Here is a 24,614-nt window from a genome sequence, read left to right on the forward strand (position 1 = left end):
CACATTAATCTGCAAAGGAAGTGTTAAGTGTCTGAGGCCAAATTTGAACTCAGTTCCTCCTGACTTCAGGGCTGATGCTCTACCTAATGAATATTGATGCAAAATTTTTAAATAAAATGTTAGCAAAAAGATTACACAAAGATCATACATTATAACTAGGTGGGATTTATATCAGGATTGTAAGGCTGATTCACTATTAGGAAAACAACCAGCACAATTTATCATATCAATAACAAAACCAACAGAAATCATATGAGTATCAATAGATGCAGAAAAAGCTTTTAAGAAAATACAGCATCCATTCTTATTAAAAGGAAAAAAAAACACTAGAGAGCACAGGAATAATGGAGCTTATCTTAAAATGATAAGTAATATTTATTGTAGAAGGCTGAAACTCTGAATCAGACAAGAGAGCACTTAAGGCTACCTATCTGATGTGAGATAATGGCTCTATTAGTTTATATTTGGATTATAGCTCTCCTCACCATTGATGCTTGCTGAATGTTTGGTGGTGAGATAATCTTAGGCAATGATTGGAGGGTGGAGGGAGAGAAGTTAGAGTCACTTGGAGGCAGAAGAGGAGGAGAGAGGCTCCTGACTCCAGAATCCAAGATGCAGCTTACCTGCCTCCTTCCTTTCTACCCCTAAAAACCAAGGATTTTGATTTATCCTGACTCTGGCTGATCCTGAGGCCCTCAAGGGAGCTAGCCGGTACTTTGCAATTGATAAAACCATCAGCAAGCATTATCTGTAGTGGGGATAAACTAGAAGCCTTTCTAATAAGCTCAGGGGTAAAGCATTATCACTTCTATTATTTAATATTGTACTGGAAATATTAGTTATAGCAATAAAAGAAGAAAAAGAAACTAAAAGAATCAGAATAGTTGAGGAAACAAAACAGTTACTCTTTGCAGATGACATGATGTTATGCTTGGAGAATCGACTAAAAAACTTGAAATTAACAACTTCAGCAAAGTTGCAGAATACAAAATAAACCCATGGAAGTCATCAGCATTTGTATATATTACCAACAAAGTCTAGCAGCAAGAAATAGAAAGAGAAATTCCACTTACAATAACTGTGGACAACATAATATACTTGGGAATCTACCTGCCAAGACAAACCCAGAAACTCTACTAACAATACTATAATACACTTTTCACACAAATAAAGGCAGATCTAAAAAACTGGAATAATGTTAACTGCTCATGGGTAGGCCAAGCCAATATAATAAAAATGACAATTCTACTTAACAATCTATTTCGTTAATAGCATACTAATCAAACTACCAAAAAATTATTTTATAGAGAAAAAAAATAAAATCCATCTGGAAGAACCAAAAGTCAAGAATCAATGGAAAAAGATGCAAAAGTAGCCATACCAGATCTCAAACTAAATTTTAAAATGATCATAACCAATCCAATCTGATACTGGGCTAAGAAACAGAGTGGTAAATCAGCTAAACCAAATCACATCGTAGTAAATGATCACAGTAATCTAATATATGATAAACACAAAGATCCAAACTTTTGTAACAAAAACTCATTATCTGACAAAACTACTGGGAAAATGAGAAAATATGGCAGAAACTAGGTAGACTAACATCTCACACTGCATACCAATACAAAGTCAAAATGGATGCATGATTTACCCATAAATGGTGATACCATAAACAAATTAAGACAATGAGTAATAGTTTATGTCAGATTTATTAAAAAGGGAATAATTTAGAACCAGAGAAGATTCTGGAAAGCATTTCAACATGTAGAATAGTTTTGATTAAATAAAATTAAAATATTTTTGCACAAACAAAATCAAAGCAACTCAAACTATAAGGAAAACAGAAAACGAGGGAGAATTTGTAACAAGTGTCTCTGATAAAGGCCTCATTTCTCAAATATATAGCAAATGGAGTCAAATTCATAAAAATACAATTTATTAACCAGTTGATAAATGGTAAAAGGATATAAACAGGCAGTTTTCAGATAAATAAGTCAAAACTATCTACAATCATAAGAAAAAAGACTAAATTGTTATTGATCAGTGAAGTTCAAATTAAAACAACACTGAGGTACATCTATTAGACTGGTTGTTATGACAAAAAAATGTTTGATGTCTGTGGAAAAACTGGGACGGATACTAATGCACTGTTGGGGGAATTGTGAACTAATCTAACCATTCTGGAGGACAATTTGGAATTATACCCAAAGGACTATAAAACTGTGCACACCTCTTGATCCAGCAAAACTTCTGCTAAGTCTATATCCAAAACAACTAAAAAAGAAAACAAAAAAAGGACTTATTTGTACAAAAATATTCAGAGTAGCTCTTTTTTGTGGTGCTGTGGTACATGATTGGAACAGAATATTATTGTGCTACAAGAGAAGGATGACTTCACAAAAACCTGGAAAGACTTACAAGAATTGATGCAAAGTGAAGTAAACAGAACCAAGAGAACGTTTTAACATAACAGCAATATTGTTCAATGAAGAATTGTGAATAACTTGCTATTCTCAGAAATACGATTCAAGACAATGCCAAAGGACTAATAAAGCATATTATCTGCTTCCAGAGAAAGAATTGACATTGAATATAAACTGACACATTCTATTTTTCACTTTTTTCTTTCTTTTTTTTTCTTTTATTCAAGTGTTCTTGTACAAAATAACTAAAATGGAAATGTTTTACGTAATTGCACATATATAACCTCTATTGTTGCTTTACTTTTACAGGGAGGAGGAATGGCAGGGAAGGAGAGAGGCATATAATTTGGAACTCAAAATTTTAAATACAAATTTTTAAAAAAATTTTAAATGGGTTTTTATTTATGAAAAATAAGTTTTGAAGATATCTTTATCACCAGAAAGTTATTTTCAATGACATGCAAAACTTTCCAAGGTGCACAGAAATTTGTCGATGAGCCCCAATTTTAAAACCATATTAGAAAACGTAGTCATACTGGAAGATATCAGCACATGCAGGGCACTCCCCCAAGCCTTTCATATGCCTTCCTGTTTCTCAAGCTCCATTTATGTGGTGGCTTAGTCATAGAATGCACAAGTTTATGCAACGTTTAGTTGTTCTTCTCTAAGGCTTCCTTACGCTTAAAAAAAAAAAAAAAAAAAAAAACTGGAATCCTGCTAGAAAAAGAAATTTCATTTTTTTAAAAAATAAACACAGCAATACGGTTTGCTATGTTTTAGAGATATGCAGACTATTAAAGTCTTTAAAATTTCTACTTTCTTCTGCCCAGAAATGCTCCAACTTTTCTAAGTAGGAACTTTTACATTCATAATGCACAAAACTATCAAGATCCCCAGAGATAATATCTTCCACTGAGTGCAATGAGAACTTAACCTGGAACTGCCACTTTCTGTGACTCACCAGCTGCATCCCCTCCCTTCCTCTCAGGTGACTGGTACTGGCAGGAATGTCTGGAAAGATTATACCTCAAGACTATCACTGACATCCTGCTCAACTGAAGGTGGGGAAAAGTTACTAGCCCAGAGCTATTCTCTTTAACAATCTCTGTTTATGGCATGCTGTCATCAAGTGAAGGGGAGAACAAGGGAAACAAGGTTTCTTTTGGAGATAACACACCGATATCAAACTTAGAATTAAACAGCGAGTGTCCAGCTATCGTCACGTTTCAAAAAATTAACCAGAGGAAGGAGAAGAAGCAGGTTTCATGAAAATCACTGCCCAAGTCCCAGAATTCTGCGTGCGGCTTTACAGGAATTAAAAATGAGTCTTTTCCGCAGGCTTGTCAGAGTCAGACCAGTGCCCTGAAAACCACGAAAGCTCAAGACAGATTTCCTGAGACAGGAAAAGAATGTGCCTCGTTCTTGGGGCGTCTCCTCTTAAACCCCCTTTCCAATTAGCTCCCCCAGGAAAGCAGATGTCAACTTGCAAGCACCCGGAATGTGCCGAGGCAGAACCCAGAAGTTTCTTTATTCTCCCTTTCTCTTTCCCTCTCTCCCTCCCAGTCTCGCCTTTTGTTTCAAGGAAGTTAAGGAGAGGTCAGCCACTCCCTCCCGCCCCAGCAGGCGGGGTACCTGAAGCCCATTCGGGCGGGATACCTGGGTCCCTTTAGGCTTCGAGCTTCTAGGGCACGTTTTTTCACTGCAGTTTTATTCCAAGACAAGAGACTAGGCAAAAGCTCTGGGCTGGGGAAGACCCGGAGATGAGATGCTACGGGGGCACAGCCCAGCTCAGGTGAATGCATTTCCTGCCTCTCTTACCTTTTTCATTTTGTTCTCCAGATCCATGATTCTCTTGCTCGGGTCTTCCTCCCTCTTGCCCAGGCAATGAAGCGGCGGCACAGGCTGCCTCGGCTTGGTTAGCTTGCTACTGGGAGGCTTCCAGAAAATCTGGCCGGAGTGAGTTGCAGCTCCCTTCCAAACCCCGACCCAGAGGCGAGCTAACCCTGCAAGCAGTGAAACTTCCGCTGCCCTAAAGGGGTTCAGACTGCGGAGTGGAAAAAAGGAAACAAAGGCGCGGGACAACCAATAGCAGCTCAGCGGGTTGCGAGGGCGCGCCAATCACATAGCGCTTCAAATACCTTCCTAGGCTCAGGCCAGCTGTGGCTGAGAAGGTGTGGGGCGGGTCAGTTGTATGACGGCCTTTGCGAGGCGGGAGGGCTGCTTTTTCCTGGCAGATGATTAGAGGCTACCTGGGAGGCCCCTGCGGGCTGTTTCCAAAGCCCAGTTTATCAGTTCTCTAGGGAGTTGAATTGCAGCCCCAGAGGCTTGCTAAAGGAGGGGAGGGTCCTTTGACTGCTCTATGAGCGGCCTTAGCGCCCTAATTTTTTCAAGGACATGTGCTGTTTCCAGGCTATGTGTTTATTAAGAGATGCTTTCTTGGAAAGCAAAGAGGGAGACAAAGAGCACGTGGAGATTAATTATCCCCAGGAGAAGAAACCCCCCGGAAAGATGCTGTTCCATAACACCCATCCTAGGATCTGCCCCTACACGTGCCTTAACTCAGGAAACAAGACTGGGTTTTGATTTCTTAAACAAAAGATTGTTACCTAATTTCAAGACCACCGGAAGACAAATCCAAATGAACCTTTCACTAGAGAAAGTATCCCTGCCTTGGAAGGGATTGTTTGTCCAAAGTCCTTGATGCTCTAAAGTGAAAATACTGAAATTGCATGTGCCTAGGTCCGTGTGTGACTATTATCCTAGCACTCTTGCAGCAGCTGTGTTGGAATATGTTCCAATGATGTTAAAAAAAAAAAAAAAAAAGTAAAACATCAACTAGAGCATATCAACCATGAAAGCAGAGTTCTAATGATAACAACAACCAAAAAGTGGCTTTAAATTCATTGTGATTAAAAGAGAAAGGAATTTTGGGTATTGAAAAATGAATTCAAGAAGTATCCCGTAACCCAACAAATGCAAATAAATTAGTTTCTCTTCCCTCACCTAATCCTTAATTATGTAAATATATGAGAAGTGTAGTGGTGTCATGGTTAGAGAGCTGTTGCTGGAGTTAGACCAGTAATCAAGTTTTCTCTCTGACATCTTCAAGTATGCCATAAATATTAATTTTAGGAGTTTTCCAAAGCCCTCTTTTGGGTTCTCTTCTTCTCTCCATTTACACCATTGGTTTTTAATCTGGGGTTGGAAAATGAATTGTCTTTAAGTGTGTGTATATACACAAACATATGTATACATGCATACACATATAATTTATAAATAATGTTTCATATAATCAATTTCCTTTGTAATCCTGTGCAGTTTGTTCATCTGAAAATATCATTCTGAGGATTCCCAGAAAGTTCATCAGATTGCAATCAAAGTTCATGACATAATGAAGAACCCCTACTTCAGTCTGTGCCCCATTCCTTGGAAGGACTGATATTTCAAAACACCGTTCTTGCCATTCATTACACTTTTCAAAAACCTTCAGTAGTTTCTTATCACCTCTAATATAATTTCATATACTTTAGCCTAGCATTCAGGAACCTTCTATGTAAGGATCACTAACTTTCTTAACTGTGTGGAGGGCTCCATAAGCTTTAGGAAGTCAAGAATGAACTAGGAAATTTAATTATTTTTGCCTTCCTATTTCAATTATTTCATGTTGGTAAGTCCCTCTCCAAATATGTGATTATGGGAATAATCTGCACTCAAGAGGAGAAAAGGAAATTCCTGTATAAGGTTTAAGTGTTCAAAGGAGAATAAAGTATACTGGTTGACTGGGGTCCTATGGCAACTCTATAAATGGCTTCCCAGCTTTACCTTTTTATGATATCTGTGTCATGATGAGTACAGAGGTGCTCCCTACTTTTAGAGAGTTCCATAGTATCAATTTTGGGCGAGCAAGGTATTGTATACTGCATCTGCTTTCAGATCTAACCCTCAGATCTTTGAAAACAGTAACTGCTTGAGGGAAATGACAGTATGAAATTAGAATGTTTTATGAGTTATCAAAGGTTAACTAATAAGGAGAATGTGGATTGTCTATGATGACAGGTGATATGGAACTATCTAAGTCCATAAGTATACTTTATGAGTTTATCCTTAGGAAGAAGTGGGGAAACCTCAAATAGTTTTATGAATGAAAATAAGGCACAATTATCACATTCCATACATGAAAATTATTTGACAATTATTGTTTTAAAGTAATGAATCTAAGCTGTCCTTTTAGAGTAGTGCATCTAAATTCTTATAGTCAAAGATTATATATTCTAGGAACTGTATTTAGCACTATAAAGATGGAAAGAAAGGTCCAAAACATTGTTTACCCTTAAGAAACATATTCTAATGGAGAGGGTGACAAAGTATAAACCACTAAGTAGATTTTAGATATCTGTACATTAACTGGAAGGCTGGTAGAAAAGTTAAGGAACTAGCAGCTAGTGGCTAGCCAGGTTAGAAGACTGGGAAATCCCTCCAGAAGGAGTGAGATTTGAGATTAGTCTTAAAGGAATCTAGGGAAGATAAAAGATAGGAATGAGGGGGTAGAGCATTCTAGGCTGAGTACAGCTTGTGGAAAAGAGTGGATTTGGTAGATTTTTTTTTTTTTTTAGAAATAGTAAATTGGCCAGTGTGGCCAGAGTATATGAAAAAATGAGAATGGAAAAATTATGAAAAGCTTTAAATGTCAAAGAAGTTTATATTTGATCCTGATAGTATTCATTAGGCAACCACTTAACTCGTTGTTAGGGGACATCACAGAATTAAATTGCTGAGATGGTTTACTAGGGTATAGCTACTGTGTTTGCTAGATCTTCTTGGAACCATAGATGAGTTGGATGTCAGATGCAGACACCAAACGTGGATGAGCAGTTCTGAAAAGGGCTTGGCAAGCTCTCATATCAGAAGTACTAATCTTCCTTGAACAACCCATATACACATATGTACACAATACACACATACATACAAACGTATATTTATATAAATATATGTAAGGGTATATGCATAAAAATAAATGCATACATGTGTACCTATTTTAGCACTGTCTTTGATTCTTCTCCCGTGCTTCACTAGGCTCCTCACATACTAATTCTGTGTTCTTAATCTCTACTTCAGTACATATTATCTGCATACATACTCACTATTTTCCTACTTCTGTGTCTTTACTCATAATATTTGTTTGGAAAGCTTCTTTTCCCCTTTTTTAAATACCCGTGTAACACTTATCAGACCCTTACATTTCAAGTCACATGCCTCTATTTCCAGGAAACTTTTGCTACTCTTCTTCAACATTTCCATCTTTCTTAGTCACTTACTAAAAGAGACAGCATAACTTAGTGGATAGAGCATTGAATACATATTAAGTGTTATAGAGATAAGTAAATCAATGGTGCACAAGTATCACCTTTTACTGTAGGTCCATGGAGGAAGGGAATGTGTTTTACTAAACCTTTTATCTTTTCCATGGCCCTACCATTGTATTCTCCATGCTATTAGCACTTAATAATCATTTGTAGATTTGAATTCAATTGTTGAATTAAGTCACAACATGGTAGCAGATTTCTCTCTCAATAAGCCATATCAATCAATCAAGCATTTATTAGGTGCCATCTGTATATAAGGCAATGCACACATACTGGGAATTCAAAGACAAAAATAAAATAATGTCTGCCTTTGGTTAAACTTGTTATTTCTCTAAGAGAGTGTTTCCATCTCTCTACTTTTATTAATGCCATTTGTTTGTGCAATTGAAATCTAACATGCTATCCTTCAACATGAAGTCTTCAATTATAATACCAGATAGACTTAACTTTTCTTCTCTTTGAACTCATGGTATTTATTATTGGTATCAGTTTATGGTACTTATATTATCTTTTATAGTTTGCCTTTTTTGAGTCCATCTTGTCTCCTTAAATATACTTCATGTACCATGAGTCCAGGGACCAACATATTTTGTTTTATTTTATTATTGAATCCTCTAAAATATTTTGAACAATATAGGTACTCCATCAATATGTATCAAATGCTATCTTTACAAATCTCTTTATGATCTTTGCCAATTTTATGATCAAATAGATTCCTGAAGCCTTGAGAGCCGAGAAGGTATAAAACCATAATTATGAGAATTTTCCACCTTATTTCTGGAATAGTCATGTAAATCCAATATGATAAACATTTATTAAGTTTATATTGCATTATAGGCACTGCGGGAGATAACATATTTAGATAAAACATGGCCCTGTCTTCAAGCAGGATTCAATAAGGAAGCCAATACAGAACTGGCATTATTACACAATAAAATATTATTCTTCTTTATAGTTATCTGAGTGTACTGTGTCATATCTAGGATGAGACCATAGACTTTATGTGCAGGGGGGCTGAATCTTAATTAAGCCTTATATCCCAGTGACCTGCACATTGATCTGCATATATAGTCAACAAATGCTTAATTACAAAGTCTTAAAGTCTGACAGATCTTACCAAAATGGAAAGGTTGTGAATATAAACCTGGAAAATGGTGATAAATTGTCTTTGAAGCAGCATGACTGATGTTGGAGAGGCTTATCACCAGGTTGGTCACAGATTAATGAATCTTGGAGATCTAATATCCAGTTTCAGACATTCTCTCTCTGACTGTCCCCTATACCTAGAATGCTCTCCCACCTCTGCCCCAACTCCTGATCTCCCTGGCTTCAAGTCCCAAATAAAATATCTTCTACAGGAAGTCTTCTCTAACGTCTCTTTATTGCAATTCTTTCCTTCTTTTTATTATTTCCTATTTATCCTATATATAGCTGTTTTATATATATAATATATATATATGTATATATTTGTGTTCACATTGTCTCTCTCATTAAATTGTAAACTCCTTGAAGGAAGGGAATTTTTACTTCTTTTTGTATCCCCCAATATTTAGCACAGGATCTGGCACATATTAGACTTTTAATAAATGTTTATGAATTGAACTGAATTGTGATCTGAGTTGCTTTAAAGAAAATCCAATAAGAACAAAATTAGAGGCTTTTGATATATTACATTATAAAAGTATTAGAGAATAACAAAATTAAATACTAAATGAGCTCAAAAGAGGAATTAGATTGGAAGAGCTCAGGAAATGTTGTCATTTTTGTCTTTGTATTGCATCCTCCATACCTCCAACAGGGCCCAGTACTTCAAAGGTACTTAATAAATTCTTCTTAAATTGATTTGAAGGTTGTTACTGATCTGGGAGAAGGCTTCCTGAAATTAATGGTACTTGAGTCTTGCTTTAAAGGATACATAGCAAATTAACAAGTAAGGAGGGGGAGAGACAATACTGTAGCCATCAGGAAAGGTAAAACAAAGGCACAAAGAGGTAAAGGATACAGGACATTTGTTGGGCAAAAAGTAGCCTAGTTTGACTGGATTATAGAGTGCCATAGGGGAATATTTGAGATGAGAAGGGAATAGTAAATTATGTAGAGCCTTTAATATTATTTCTCAATAGGTCATTGGGTAATGGCAGTCCAGTGGAAATTTTCTTGTGTAGGAGAGTTACATCACAGTCCAATCTAGAATTATGAAGGATCTTTTGGAAGGGAAAGTGAGGTCAGGAATACTGACAAAGTATCTAAATATTACAAAAATTTTGATGATGATAGCCTATATTAGAATTGTAACAATGGAATAATACAAAAAATGTGAATGTGGAATTTATAGAGGTTGATAAATAAACTAATTAGATAAAAGAAAAAGCAAGAAAAATAATACTGGTGTTACAAATAATGAACACAGGGAGAATAAAGAAATGATGAAGTTAGAAGGGAAAATAGGGTTAGGAAAGAAGAGAATATTTGTTTTAATGCATTAAACATAAATTTAAGAATATATTTAATTAAATTAATATGAAATTTAAGGTGCTAGTGGGATAATCAATTTAACATATCCTGTAGGCAGATGAGTATGGGGATATGGAGTTGAGTTCAAACTGAGGATAGAGATTTGAGAATCATCTACAGGCTGTTAGGATGGTACAGTGGATAGAATATCAGACCTGGAGTCAAGAAGATCTACATTCAAAATTGGCCTCAGACACTTATTAGTCATGTGGCCCTAAACTAGTCACTGAATCTGCCTTAGCTTCGTCATCTGCAAAATGACAACTCATCTGCAAAATAATACCACCTCTCTCCCAAGGTTGTTGTGAGTGTCAAAAAAATATAATAATGTTGTTGAGTTGTTTTTCAGTCCCGTCCAGTTCTTGGTGACATCTATTTGGGGGTGTTAAGAATGCAGTGATTACAATTGCTACATTCAAACATCATTTATATTTTTCTGGCAATTGAGAAATCGGGACTCTTTTGAAAGATAACAGAGATAGCATCTTCATAATTGTTCTGTTGAGAATAGTTGCTCATCTTACTATAATGTTGTGACTTTGTACACAGTACATTTCACTTTTCATCAACTCATAGAAATCTTTGTGGGATTTTTCTGACAGCATTCTGCTCATCATTTCTTAAAGCATGATAGTATTTCTTTATAATCACATAACAAAATGTATTTATCTACTTCTCAATTGATTGGCATTCCCTTAATTTCCATTCGTTAGAACTGCTATAAATATTTTTGTACATATAGGTTCTGGTAAAAGAAAACTTAGTGAGGAATTCTATCTGACAATGCAAATCAGCACCTGATCTACAATTGATAATCTTAATGAGTTGTTTGATATAGAGAGAGTATGTATTAGAGTTTGAAGTTAGAAACAAAGGTCTTCTTAACTTCAATGTCAACTCTTTATCCATTGCTATGCTATATATGTATATGTGTGTTTATGTGTATATACACATATGTACAAAATATGTAACTATGCACAGACATAACAATTACCAAAAGAATTAATTATGTATCTACCTACAAATCAGAGCTAATATTCATTTTCATTCATTTTATTTTTCTGTTGTGGATTGTTAAACCAATTTCCTTTGAATAATTATGGATTTTTCTGAGGAAACTTTTTAATGTTCCAGGATTCAACATAATTAAAACAATATCATCAGAAAATAGGGACATGTGGAGAGCCTAACCCTTGAAAGGAAAAACTAATTTTACTTGGACTCAGTACAAGATATCCTCCTTAAGGCTAATGAGCATGTTTTATATGGAAGTCTCTCTAGTCACTGAACAAAGTAATTTCTGTTGTTGAATTATTACAAGATCTTGTCATGTGAAAATAAATATGGAAGACATTTCTTGGGAGCAAAATCAATGTAGTCAACTGGTTTGTTAAAATTAGCAAACAATATAGAGCACCATATTTTATATTCTATAAATTCATTTGTGGACTAAAAAGACATGGTCAGCATCATAAAATTGTTTTTATAGACTTGACTAAAGTTTTCTTTAAAGCTACTTTACATATATGTGTAGACCATTAAAAAAGACCTTTTTAAAGATGAGAAAACATTCATATGGATTAGTGGTTCAATCAATGGATTTGGAGACAGAGAATTTAGGTTTGAATCCCAGCTCCACTATCTGGAAGATCACTTGATCTTTCTTGATCTCAGTTTTCCAATCCGCAACATGAAGAGCTGATTCTGATAATCCCTAAGGTTTTCTAGCTCTAAATCCTAAAATATTGCTTGCAATGGCCAGATAAATTAAAAGTGAAATAAAAGCCATCATCCATGATATGCATGATCAGGGCAGATAAATGGCACAGTGGATAGAGCACTGGCCCTGAAGTCAGGAGGACCTGAGTTCAAATTCAGCCTCAGATGCTTAATACTCACTACTGGGATCCTGCACAAGTTGCTTAATCCCAATTGCCTCAAAAAAAAAAAAAATGTAGGATCAAAAGAATATTTAGATCTGACAAATAATAATAATAGTTAACATTTATATAACATTATGTACCAAGCACTATGCTAAACACTTTATAATCATTATCTCATTTGATCCTCCTAACAATGTACAGCTATTATCCCCATTTTTCACATGACAAAACTGAGGCAGAGGTTAAAATACTTGTCAAAGATCATGTAGCTAATAAGTATCTGAGGCCCGATTTGAACTCAGGTTTTTATGACTCTGAGTCTTGTTCTCTATGCACTGCACCACCTAGCTGCTTCTACAGTTATAAAGTTATGAAACTTCATCCCCACTTCCCATTTCTCATCACCAGCCTAAACATGCTCAGTTCCTTCAATTAATGCTCATATAATAAGACTGATTCAAAACCTTTCATCATCTGGTTGTTCTCTTCTGAATACTCTCCAGTTTTTCAGTTTCTTTCCTAAAATGTGGCATTTAATTGTAAACTATAGTTTACAGATATATCCTAACCAAGGCAGAGTACAGTTACTTAGCTACTATCATCTTCTATTACCAGAAGGTATGTCTTTCTTCAATGAGCCAAAAGATTGCATTACTTTTTAAAACTGGTACTTCACACTGCTAAATCATATTGAACTTGTAGTCTACGAATACACACCGATTTTTTCACATTCACTCCTATTTCACTATACCTACCTATCTTGTATTTTATAAAGTTGATTTTTAAAACCCAAGTATAAAGCTTTAAAATGCTTAAGCCTTTCAGGATCTTTTTAGGCCATATGTCATCCAATGTGTTAGCTATCACCTTTTAGCTTTGTATTTTCTAATCATGAGTTTGCTATGTAAGTCTTTATGCAAAATGCTGACAAAATGCTAAAAAAATCATAGGGCCAAAATCAGTTGCCAGGGCACCATTTAACTTGACATCCACTCATTGACAAATAGTCCTTGGACCTGACCATTAAATTTTTTTGAAGGTATCTTATCATAATATTTTCTTGCCCACACATGTTCCAGGAACAATGACATGACTTATGGAAATATGTTTAAAAGGACTGCATATATTTAACCTATATCAGATTGCTTGCTTTCTTAGGGAAAGAGTAGGGAAGAGAAGGAAGGTAAAAAAATTGGAAAACAAAGTCTTACAAAAATGATTGTTGAAGAATGATATGACTTTGTCAAATACTTTGCAAAAATTTAGGTAAATTGTAACTATAACATTCTCTTCACATATAAAACTCCCTTTCGCAAGCAGGACATGAGATTAGAGCAACAGGATTTGTTGATGAAGCCTTGCTGCCTTTTTGTTTCTCTCAGACTCTATCTAGTCCTAGGCTTCCAACTCTGGGGCCTGTGGAAGTGTCATTTGAATATTGGAAGTGTTATAGTGCATATCCTGTGATAAATGAGCTGTCCTCTTTTCTTCCATTTCAGCTTGAACTTTCTTCCACTTTTCCAAACAATGTTACTTCTTCTACTTAACATTTTAACTACTCTAAAAGATGTTTATTAATTCTTTGATTGAGTGCCTGATTAAGCTGATAAGCTTTGTTACACTGAATATTTCTTTAGATGGGAATTAGAAATGAAATAAATCATATCTACATGATTGGCCACTTTTCCAACAACTTTTGAAATAGTGTAAGCTTTGAAAAGTATATTAAATATGATGTGTTCACATTCTCTGAAGTTTGACAAGTATTTGTGAAATTTGTGTACTAATCAAATTAGTCATTCATCATCTTTCCTTCTTATCACCACTTTTTCCTAATTCTGTTAATAGTCATTTACCTTTCTTCCATTGCCAATTTTGCAGTGATATATAACTTCAACCCCTTCTGAATTAAATGGGTGTATGCCTGGATGGAGTTCAGCTTAATTTTGAAACTATTATATACATTTTTCTAGACTAAGCCCTGTAACTCTCTTACTTGATACCCTTACATTTTCTTGCTACAGGCATTAGTTTTTTTTTTAATTGCAATAGTATTTTATTTCTTCAAATACATGTAAAGATAGTTTTATAAGATTTTGTGTTCCAAATTTTTCTTCTTTCCTCTCTTACCTCCCCTTTTCCCCTAGAAAACAAGCAACCTGATACAGGTTTAATTCGTGCAATTCTTTCAAAAATATTTCAATATTTGTCATGTCATGCAAGAAGAATCAGTCCAAAAAGGAAAAATTGAGAAACAAATAAATAAACACAGGTTAAACCACTATGCTTCAATCCATATTCAATCTCTACACTTCTCTCTCTGGATGAATATGGCATTTTCCCACCCCAATTTATTGGAATTGCTTTAAATTTCTACATTTTTGAGCAGAGCCAAGACCATCTCAATTGATTATCACATAATCTTGTTATTACTGTGTACAGTGTAAGCCTCTTAGTTCTGCTCACTTCATTCAGCATCAGCTCCTTTAAGGCTTTCCAAGCTTTTTTTGAAATCACCCTCCTCATCATTTCTTATAAAACAATATTATTTCATTACATTCATGCACCATAAGTTATTCAACCATTTTCCAACTGATGAGCATCCACTCAATTTCCAGTTCCTTGCCACTACAAAAAGGGCTGCTACAAACATTTCTGTACTTGTGGGTCCTTTCCCTCTTTTATTATCTCTTTGGGACAGACCCAATAGGGAGACTACTGGATCAAAGAGTATATACAGATTTGTAGGCCTTTGGGTAGTTCCAAGTTGCTCTTCAGAATGGTTGAATCATTCACAATTCCATCAACAATGCATTAGTGTTCCAGTTTCCCCACATTCCCTCCAGCATTTATTATTACATTTTCTTGTCAATCTTCTTCAATCTGAGAGGTGTGAAGTGATACCATAAAGTTGTTCTAATTTTAATTTTTCTGATCAGTATGATTTAGAGCTTTTTTTTTCATATGACTAGACATGGCTTTAATTTCTTCATCAACTATTGTCTATATATAACCTTTGGTTATTTATCAGTTAGGGAATAATTTGTATCCTTATAAATTAAACTCTGTATTATATTGGTGCAGACTATACATGAACAATTGATATTCTTCCAATTGTTTAGATCTAACATTGTGTGAAAAGTGTTTTGTAATTTTGTTCATATAGTTTTTGTTTTTTTCTTGGCAGGTAATCTTACCAATATTTTATTATGTTTACAGTTATTTTAAGTGGGATTTCCCTTTTTATCTCTTACTGCTGGATTTTGTTGAGAACATATAAAAATGCTATTGATTTATGTGGGTTTATTTTATATCCTGCAAATTTGCTGAATTTTTTATGAGAAATGCTAGCTTTAACAATAAGAGAAAAAAAAGAAATTGAAAGAATTATTGGAGATGCTGAGAAAACAAAACTATCACTCTTTGCAGATGATATGATGGTATAATTAGAGAATCCTAGAGAATCAACTAAAAAATGCCTAGAAACAATTAACATTTCTCATATAATATTGAATAATAATGCTGCTAATAGGCATCTTTGTTTCACCCCTCCTGATCTTATTGGGAAGTCTTTTAGCTTATCTCCATTACACATAATTACATATAATGATAGATGCTACTTTTCATTTTAAGGAAAAATTCCACTTATTCCTATACTCTCTAGTGTTTTTATTTGGAATGGGTGTTTTGTTTTGTCAAATGCTTTTTCTGCTTCTATTGAGATAATCATGCGATTTCTATTAGTTTTGTCATTGATATAACCAGTTATGCTGATAGTTTTCCTGGTATTGAACCAGCCTTGCATTACTGGTATAAATCCCTCTTGACCTTAGGGTATTATCCTTGTGATAAATTGCTGTAATCTCTTTGCTAACATTTTATTTAAAATTTTGACATCAATATTCTTTAGGAAAATTGGTCTATAATTTTTTTTTCCCTCTGTTTTGGCCCCTCCTGGTTTAGGTAAGTTTTTGCTGTGTTCTAAAAGGAATCCTTCTTTCCCTATTTTTCCAAATAGTTCATATGGTATTGGTATTAATTGTTCTTTAAGTGTTTAGTAGAATTCATTTGTAAATCCATCTGGCCCAGGAGATTTTTTCTTAGGGAGTTCATTGATGGCTTGTTCAATTTGTTTTTCAAAAATGGAACTTTTTAAGTACTGTATTTGCTCTTCTGTTAATCGGGGCAATTTATATTTTTGTAAATATTCATCCATTTCACTTAGATTGTCAAATTTATTGGCCTGCAATTGGGCAAAATTGCTCTTACTTATTGTTTTAATTTCCTCTTCTTTAGTGGTAAGTTCACTGTTTATTTTTGATACCAGTAATTTTCTTTTTATAATCAAATTAGCTAAAAGTTTATCTCCTTTGCTGTTTCTTTCATAAAATCAACGTTTGATTTTATAAATAAGTTCAATAGTTTTCTTAGTTTCAATTTTATTAATTTTTCCTTTGATTTTCAGAATTTTTAAATTTGGGATTTAATTGGGAGGTTTTAATTTGTTCTTTTACTAGCTTTTTTAGTGTATTTATTGATCTCCTCTTTATTTTATTCATGTAAGAATTTAGAGATATAAAATTTCCCCTAATAACTACTTTGGCTGCATCCCTTAAGTTTTGTTATGTTGTCTCATTATCATCATTTTCTTGGATGAAATTATTATTTCTATGATTTGTTGTTTGAGTCACTCATTCTTTAGGATTAGAGTAGTTTTCAATTAATTTTTATTCTATTTTTCCATAGCTCTTTATTACATGCATTTTTATTGTATCATGATCTGAAAAGGATGCTTTTAATATTTCTGCTATTCTGTATTTAATTATAAGGTTTTTAATACTCTAATATATGATCAATTTTTGTGTAGGTGCCATGTACCACTGAGGAAAAGGTGTATTTCATTTCCATTCAATTTTCTCCAATGATATATCTTACCTAATTTTTCTAAAATTCTATTCACCTCCTTAGTTTCTTTCTTGTTTATTTTATGGTTAGATTTATCTAGTTCTCTGCGTGTGTGATAGAGAGAGAGAGATACAGAGACAGAGAGAGACAGAGACAGAGAAAGAGACACAGAGAGAGAGTGTTGATATCTCCCACTAGTATAGTTTGCTCTCTTTTTCTTCTTGCAACTAACAACTTCTCCTCTAAGAATTTGGATATTACACCAGTTAGTGCATATATGTTTAGTATTGATATTACTTCATTATCTATATAAGATGCAGTTTCCTTCCTTATCTCTATTAATTAGATCTATTTTTACTTCTGCTTGGTCTCAGAACAGGATCACCACCTCACTTTTTTACTTCACTTAAAGCATAATAGATTTTTCTCCAGCCTTTTTATCTTTGCTATATATGTATCTCTCTGTTTCAAATGTGTTTCTTGGAAACAATATGTTGTAGGATTCTGAATTTTAATCCATTCTGCTATCCACTTCCATTTTGGGGGAGAATTCATCCCATTCACATTCACAGTTAAAGTTACTAACTTTGTTTTTTCCATCATCCAATTTTCCCAGGTTTATACTTTTATCTCTCTTTCATTCTTTTCCTCTTCACCAATGTTTTGCTTCTGACCCCCACGTCCTCTAATTCCTCTTCCTTTTATCAGCCCCTCCTTTCTTATCACTTTCCCATTTTAGTTCTGCCCTCTCATCTTAGCCTACCTCTTTCCTTTCCTCTTTCCCCTCTTACTTCCCTATAGGGTGAGATAAATATCTATACCAAATTAAGTATGTATGTTATTCTCTATTTGAGCCAAATCAGTTGAGATTAAGTTCATCCCTCTCTCTTCTTTCCCTTTATAATAGGTCTTTTATGCTTCTTCATATGTCATAATTTGTGCCATTTTACCTCACCTTTCCTCTTTTCCCAGTAAAGTCCTTTTTCCATCCCTAATTTTTTCTTTATATTATCACATTAAAGCCAATTTATACCTATACCCTCTGATTATGAATATCCCTTCTAACTGCCCTGACAAAGATACAATTCTCAGGAGTTACAAGTATCATCTTCTCATGTAGGGATGTAAACATTTTAACCTTTAAAAACCAAGGTGGCTTTTTCCTTCCCTGTTTACCTTTTTATGCCTTTCTTCAGTCTTGTATTTGGAGATCAAATTTTCTGTAGAGCTCTGGTCTTTTCTTCAGAAATGATTAAAAATCCCTTTATTTCATTGAATTTCCATCTTTTCCCTTGAAAGATTAATGCTTAATTTTGCTAGGTAGTTGTGACATGAGAACCCTGAAACTGAAGGGGGACCCCGAAAACTCTCTCTCTCTCTCTCTCTCTCTCTCTCTGAAACTCCTTCACAGAGATAGTCTCCTAGAATTCTTGCCTCTATAAAAGACCAACGTGAGAGAAATAGGATAAGTAGCTTCATTCTGTTATCCTGAGAGAACAGCCCTCCCTCCTCTGATAACACTCACTACTAATTACATTCTCTGTTGAGTTGAAAATTAGTCTAGAACTTCTCATTCAATTCCAAGATACTCTATTTTGATTTCAACTCTCAGTCCCCACCAAGAATTGCACATATAACAAGTTTCCTTCAACCCAACTCCTTGTAAAGGATCTCTAAGCAGGAATCGTACCAGACCAAGGGATCTCCCTTGGCATAGTTACCTGCAAGGGAATCTCTGCCCACTAAATGACATTCTCTTTCAGCATTACTCCCTCTTTATTTTTCTCACCTATTTCCCTAACAGGACTCCCTCTTTACCTTCCTGCTGGGATTTCTCTGGCTGACTTCCCCAGTCCTTTTAACTTTCCTGTTGGGATTTCTCTGCTAGGATAGGATTTTTCTGCTAAAAAACTTTATATCCCTCTTTTGGGACCTTGCCACCAAAGAATGTAGTCTTTCTAGCAAAGGCTGACTTCCCAATGCTAATAAACTTATTTTGCCAGTTTAACTTTTCAGGTTCATAAATTCATTTACAAAGGATCTGCACCACAAAACAGGGTTCCCACAACTCCCTGCCTGTGACAAACCTCATCATTTGGCTCCCTGATCAAGAATCGAGGGGAACCAAATCTCATCAATTGATCCTTGGTTGTTGTCCAAGGTTTTTTGCCTTCCAGAATATCATATTCTAGGCTTCTGGTCCTGTAATGTGAAAGCTGCTAAATCCTGCGTAATCATGATTATGGCTCCTCAATATTTGAATTGTTTCTTTCTGGCTTCTTGGAGTGTTTTCTCCTTGATCTGATAGTCCTGGAATTTATTTATAATCTTCCTTGGAATTTTACTTTTAGGGTCTCTTTCAGAAGGTGAATGGTGGATTTTTTCAATGAATATTTTACTCTCTAGTTCTGGGATATGAGGGCAGTTTTCCTTAATGATTTTTTAAAAGATGTTTTCCATATTATTGTTCTGTAAGAAATGACCAGCAGGATGAATACAGAGAGGACTGGAGAGACTTACATGAACTGATGCTAAGTGAAATGAGCAGAACCAGGAGATCATTATATACCTCAAAAATGATACTGTTTGAGGATGTATTCTGATGGAAGTGGATCTCTTCGATAAAGAGAGCTAATTCAGTTTCAATTGATCAAGAATGGACAGAAGCAGCTATACCCAAAGAAAGAACACTGAGAAATGAATATAAACTGCTTGCATTTTTGTTTTTCTTCCCGGGTTATTTATACCTTCTGAATCCAATTCTCCCTGTGCAACAAGAAAACTGTTCAGTTCTGCACACATATATTGTATCTAGGACATACTGTAACCTATTCAACATGTAAACCCTTGCCATCTGGGGGAGGGGGTGGAGGGAGAGAGGGGAAAAATCGGAAGAGAAGTGAGTGCAAGGGATAATGCTGTAAAAAATTACCCTGGCATGGGTTCTGTCAATAAAAAGTTATTTTTTTAAAAAAAAAAGATGTTTTCCAGGCTCTTTTTTTTTATCATGACTTTCAGATAGTCCAATAATTCTAAGGTTATCTCTCCTGGATCAATTTTCCAGGTCACTGGTTTTTTCAATAAGTATTTTACATTTTCTTCTATTTTTCATACTTTTGAGGTTTTTGTTGACTCATTCTGTCATTCTCTTCATTTTGTCCAATTCTAATTTTTAGTGAATTATTTTCTTTGGTTTGCTTTTTTTTTTACCTCCTTTTGCATTTGATCAATTGTACTTTTATGGGATTTCTTTTCTTTTTCTATTTTGCCAAATTTATTTTTTAAGAAGTTATTTTCTTCAGTATATTTTTCCTCCCGTGTCACCAAATTTATTTTTAAGTTGTTTTCTTCAATTATTTTTTGTGCTTCCTTTTTCAAGCTGTTGGCTTTTCCCAAAAAATCTTTTATAATTCTTCTACATAGCTCATTTCTTTTCACCATTTTTCTTTTTTCTTTTAAGATCTTTTTTGAGCTCTTCCAAGAGAGCCTTCTGAGCTTGAGACCAGTTAATAATTCCCTACATTTCACTAGTAGGTATTTTGCCATTGCTGTCCTCTTCTGGATTTGTAGTCTCCTTTTTCCTGTCATCATAATAGCTTTATGTGTTCAGAACTCTTTTTGCATTTTTGTTCATTTTTAAAAGTTGAGCTCTGCTCCTAGAACATAGGGGATTCTGTCCCAAGACTTGTTTTTTTGCAGGTGGACAGGTGACTTTCACTGAATTTCCACTGTGCTGGGGCCAGCTGTGCTGCAGGCTTTTCTGCTGCACTGTGTTAGCCTGGCCTAGTCCCACCTGTTGTCCTAGGATTCAGGGGCTTACAATTTGTCTTCTGTGGTTGTATTAGAGTTCTCACAGCTGACTGCTGAGCCACTGGCCCTTTGAAACTGAACAGAGTTTGTCACAAGTACTGTAATAATCTCATAAGTGGTTTTCTTTCCTTTTCTATACCCCTATTCAATCTAGCTTCTATAATGTCCATGTTATTTTTTTATTTTTTTAATGCATTGTCATGACAATGCTAGTCTTGTATCTAAACATTTTTACTGAGTCTGTTGACTAATGAATAAAGTTTTTGTAAAGCTGTTGAAAATCTGGTTGTAAGCTGTGTTCTAGTCAAACTTGTCATCTTTCCTTCTCATCCTGCTTTTTTTCCTAAGTCTGTGCCTTTTTTTATTCATATCTATCCCCATACTTGAAACAGAATCTCTCTTACCCTATCCTTATATAGTCAAATCCTCTCTTTCATTGCCACACAATTTTGAATCTAGTATAGGCAAAAATGTTTTAGACACAAAGATGAAAAATAACACATGACCACAGTCAAGGAGCTTACAATCTAATCAGTTAGATAGTGCATATTTCCAATATAAATGGTCCAAAGTAGAATATAATAACCAATAAACCAGTAAACATATTATGATAAATTTAAAAGGAAGGGATTTGAGAAAAATAGAAATTTTTTTCTGAGCATATGAAGGAAGACTTTAAGGGTAGTCAAATTTCTGCGGGAAATGGTGATTTTGAAGGTCAGGTTCTTTACCTCTTTTCATTCCATTTGTTTTTTATATCAGTGACTTGTTTGAATATCACAGGTTGAAGCTATTACAATTAACATGGTATCTTTTTATCATCTTTATAATTTGATGTTGATTTTGATGTTTGCCCTACCCACCAAAGTCAGTTCTGATTACTGTTATTGATCCTTCATAATTAAAGAGAATCAATGACATCATGATGTTGAGTTAAGGTACAATGTGTTCAACTGTGGCTTATTAGTCCAATACAAGCTTAGTCCACTTGAACATTTGATTTGGAGATGTAATCTGACTGCAGAGAGTCAATTCTGATTTACTCCCATATCAATAAGTAATCATTTCATGTTTGTTAAGATATAGTCAATTTCATTGTTTGTGTTGTTCAGTTTTCACTAAGTATTCATGCACATACAAATATAGATTTTTTATGTTTATATGTGTTTTAGGCTATTTTATAAAAATCTGTTTGCTCAAGAGTGATTGAAAGTGGCAGACTTCAAATTCAATTCACAGTGATTTAAATATTTTATTTTTAGAAAAAATTGTCTAATATCTTCTGACTTTCTTTTAAGAAAAGTATTTATAACATATAAGAATGAAGTTTCTTACTTAGTGAATGACTATCAGTTGAAGAATGGCTGAATAAGTTACAGTTTAGCAAGATGATTTCACTGAAGTCTGAAGATACTTAAATGAACTGATGCTAAGTGAAGTGAGCGGAACTAAGAGATCAGTGTATATGGCAACAACAAAATTATACAATGATCAAATCTGATGAACATGGCTCTTTTCAATAATGAGATGATTCAAGCCACCTCCAATGGTCTTGTGATAAAGAGAGCCATCTGCACCCAGAGAGAGGGCTGTGGGAACTGAGTGTGGATCACAACATATTATTTTCACTCTTTTTTGTTGTTGTTTGCTCGAATTGTGTTTTCTTTCTCATTTTTCCCTTTTTTATCAGATTTTTCTCATGCAGCACAATAATTGTGGAAAAATGTATAAAAGAATTGCACATGTTTAACAGATATTGGATTACTTGCTGTCTAGGGTAGGGGGTAGAGGAAAGGGAGGAAAAAATGTGGAACACAAAGTTTTGCAAGGGTGAATGTTGAAAATTATCCATGAATGTTTTGAAAATAAAAAGTTTTAATTAAAAAATGATATTACACTTGGAGGAAAAACAAACAAAAAAGAATGAGGTTTCTTAATAGTTGACTTTTTTATGACAGAGTAAATACAAATTCAACTAGTTTATCCCAAAGCATTCAGTCAGATCATGTTTGCCATCAAAATCTATATAGCCTTCTATCCTTAACATCTTACCATCAATTCTATAGCTGCCTCCCCGCTCCCTGCCCCGCCCCATGAATACTACTGATCATACTGATCAGAAATCAGAATATAATGCCTCCAGTGCTTGCAATTTTTTTTCCCATTTACTTTTAAAATGCTGGGTACAGATAAATGATTAATAAGTTATTGTACTAACTAGTTTACTTCACCTAGTAAGGCCCTCTGAGACCACTTAGACCAGATCATGTTTTACATCCAACCATTTATCCCAGATATCTTGTTATCCACACCAGAATTTCTACTTTCCACCTCTTACTCTGAAGTCATTGGATTCTACTGTTGCTTGGGAAAATGTGAAATAAACTTTACTTTCAAAGGTGATGAAAACATGGGAATATCTACATGAAATAGGGAAATATCCAGTATACAGGAGGAGATTAAAGATTAGTTTAGTGAGAGAATGGTGATAGAACAATTTACTGTAGAAAAACCAAAGGGATAAGATCAAGAATACAAAGAGAGGAATTTGCCTTGGAAAGGAGAAAGGTTACTTCATTTGAGATTGGAAAGAGGTAGAAATAGTAGAGGGAGAAATTTGAATTATGTCAGATGAGAATGGGGGAAAAGGGAGAGGGGATGTCCTAAAAAATGGTCTTATTTATTGTTGTTGAAGGGATGTCCTAGGAAAATGATCTTATTTATTGTTGAAGTGAAAGGACAAGTTTTTGACTACAAGTTGGTAGGCAGAAAGAAGGAAACAGTCTCATCAGAATTTTGAGGAGACAAGAAGATTTGAAATAGTTTCTGTAGAGAATACAATAGATGACTAATTAGTTCTACTGGAGGCTCAGTTGAAATTAAATGACATAAATTTATAATATACATGATTTCCTAGAGCTTTATTAAGTAGCAAATACAAAAGGAGTAAAAACATGGAAGTACTCCAGGTTTTGGGTTTAGAAAAGTATAAATAATGATAGGACAAGGGATAAGGATACTTGAGAGTAAAGTTTGTTGATTAGTTGGTTTTTGTCCATTGTTGTAGAAGAAGACCAAAAAGACAAAACTATGTTAGGAGTTGAATTACATCGTATCTGACTGTTGCTGATCAGATCAATAAGAGCTTGGAATGCTCTGCCACAGGTCAGACACAGATAGTTCCTATGAACATTTGGGGTGGCTTCTCTAACTTTGCACAACTTGCATTTTTTTTTTCTGAGCTGATTCTACTTGGGTCAAAGTGGACCCAAGTCCACTTTTCTGATGAGGGAATGCAATGCTGGGCAGTCCTGTGACAATGTCTCCCATGATGTCCCAATCAATTCCAGAGTTCTTGAGAGACCTTGAGAAGTTTCTTTATTTGTTTTTTCTGACCACATGGTGAGCATGTATCCTATGTGAATTCAGTTTACCAAATGGTGGGGATAGGGAAGGGAAGTAATGGGAAATACAAAGGTGGGAAGCCAGTGCTTGGGAAAGTACAAGGAATCACTAATAAGAATAGAAAATGAATGTCCTGGGGGCATTCTTAGATAATAGCCCCTGGATCTTCATTGAACTGTAAATTTAGGTTTTATGAAGTTTAAAGGAAGAGAGTTTGTTTAGTGGAGGTGGGTATAGGAAGTGCCTAAATTTGGCAGTGGGGAGAGACCAGTGAATCAGGGGATGACAAGGGAAGAGGTACCACCAAGAGG

The 24,614-nt window shown here is 34.8% G+C and overlaps 1 protein-coding gene across 2 annotated transcripts in view; it reads right to left on the reverse strand.

Annotated features, from left to right (window-relative positions):
• The window catches only part of TES (testin LIM domain protein), a 103,184-nt gene that overhangs the window by 73,910 nt on the left and 4,660 nt on the right, over positions 1-24,614 (reverse strand). Inside the window, exon 1 of one of the 2 annotated variants that reach the window (XM_052000725.1) lies at positions 4,242-4,462. The exons of the other annotated variant lie outside the window; for it this stretch is intronic. Coding sequence (XP_051856685.1) covers positions 4,242-4,268 — 27 coding nt within the window. The 5' untranslated portion in view covers positions 4,269-4,462. Of the gene's footprint in view, positions 1-4,241; positions 4,463-24,614 lie in introns of those variants that run through there. 2 annotated transcript variants of the gene reach the window in all.

This window comes from Antechinus flavipes, chromosome 5 (genome assembly GCF_016432865.1).
Source record: "Antechinus flavipes isolate AdamAnt ecotype Samford, QLD, Australia chromosome 5, AdamAnt_v2, whole genome shotgun sequence".
Classification (NCBI taxonomy): domain Eukaryota; kingdom Metazoa; phylum Chordata; class Mammalia; order Dasyuromorphia; family Dasyuridae; genus Antechinus; species Antechinus flavipes.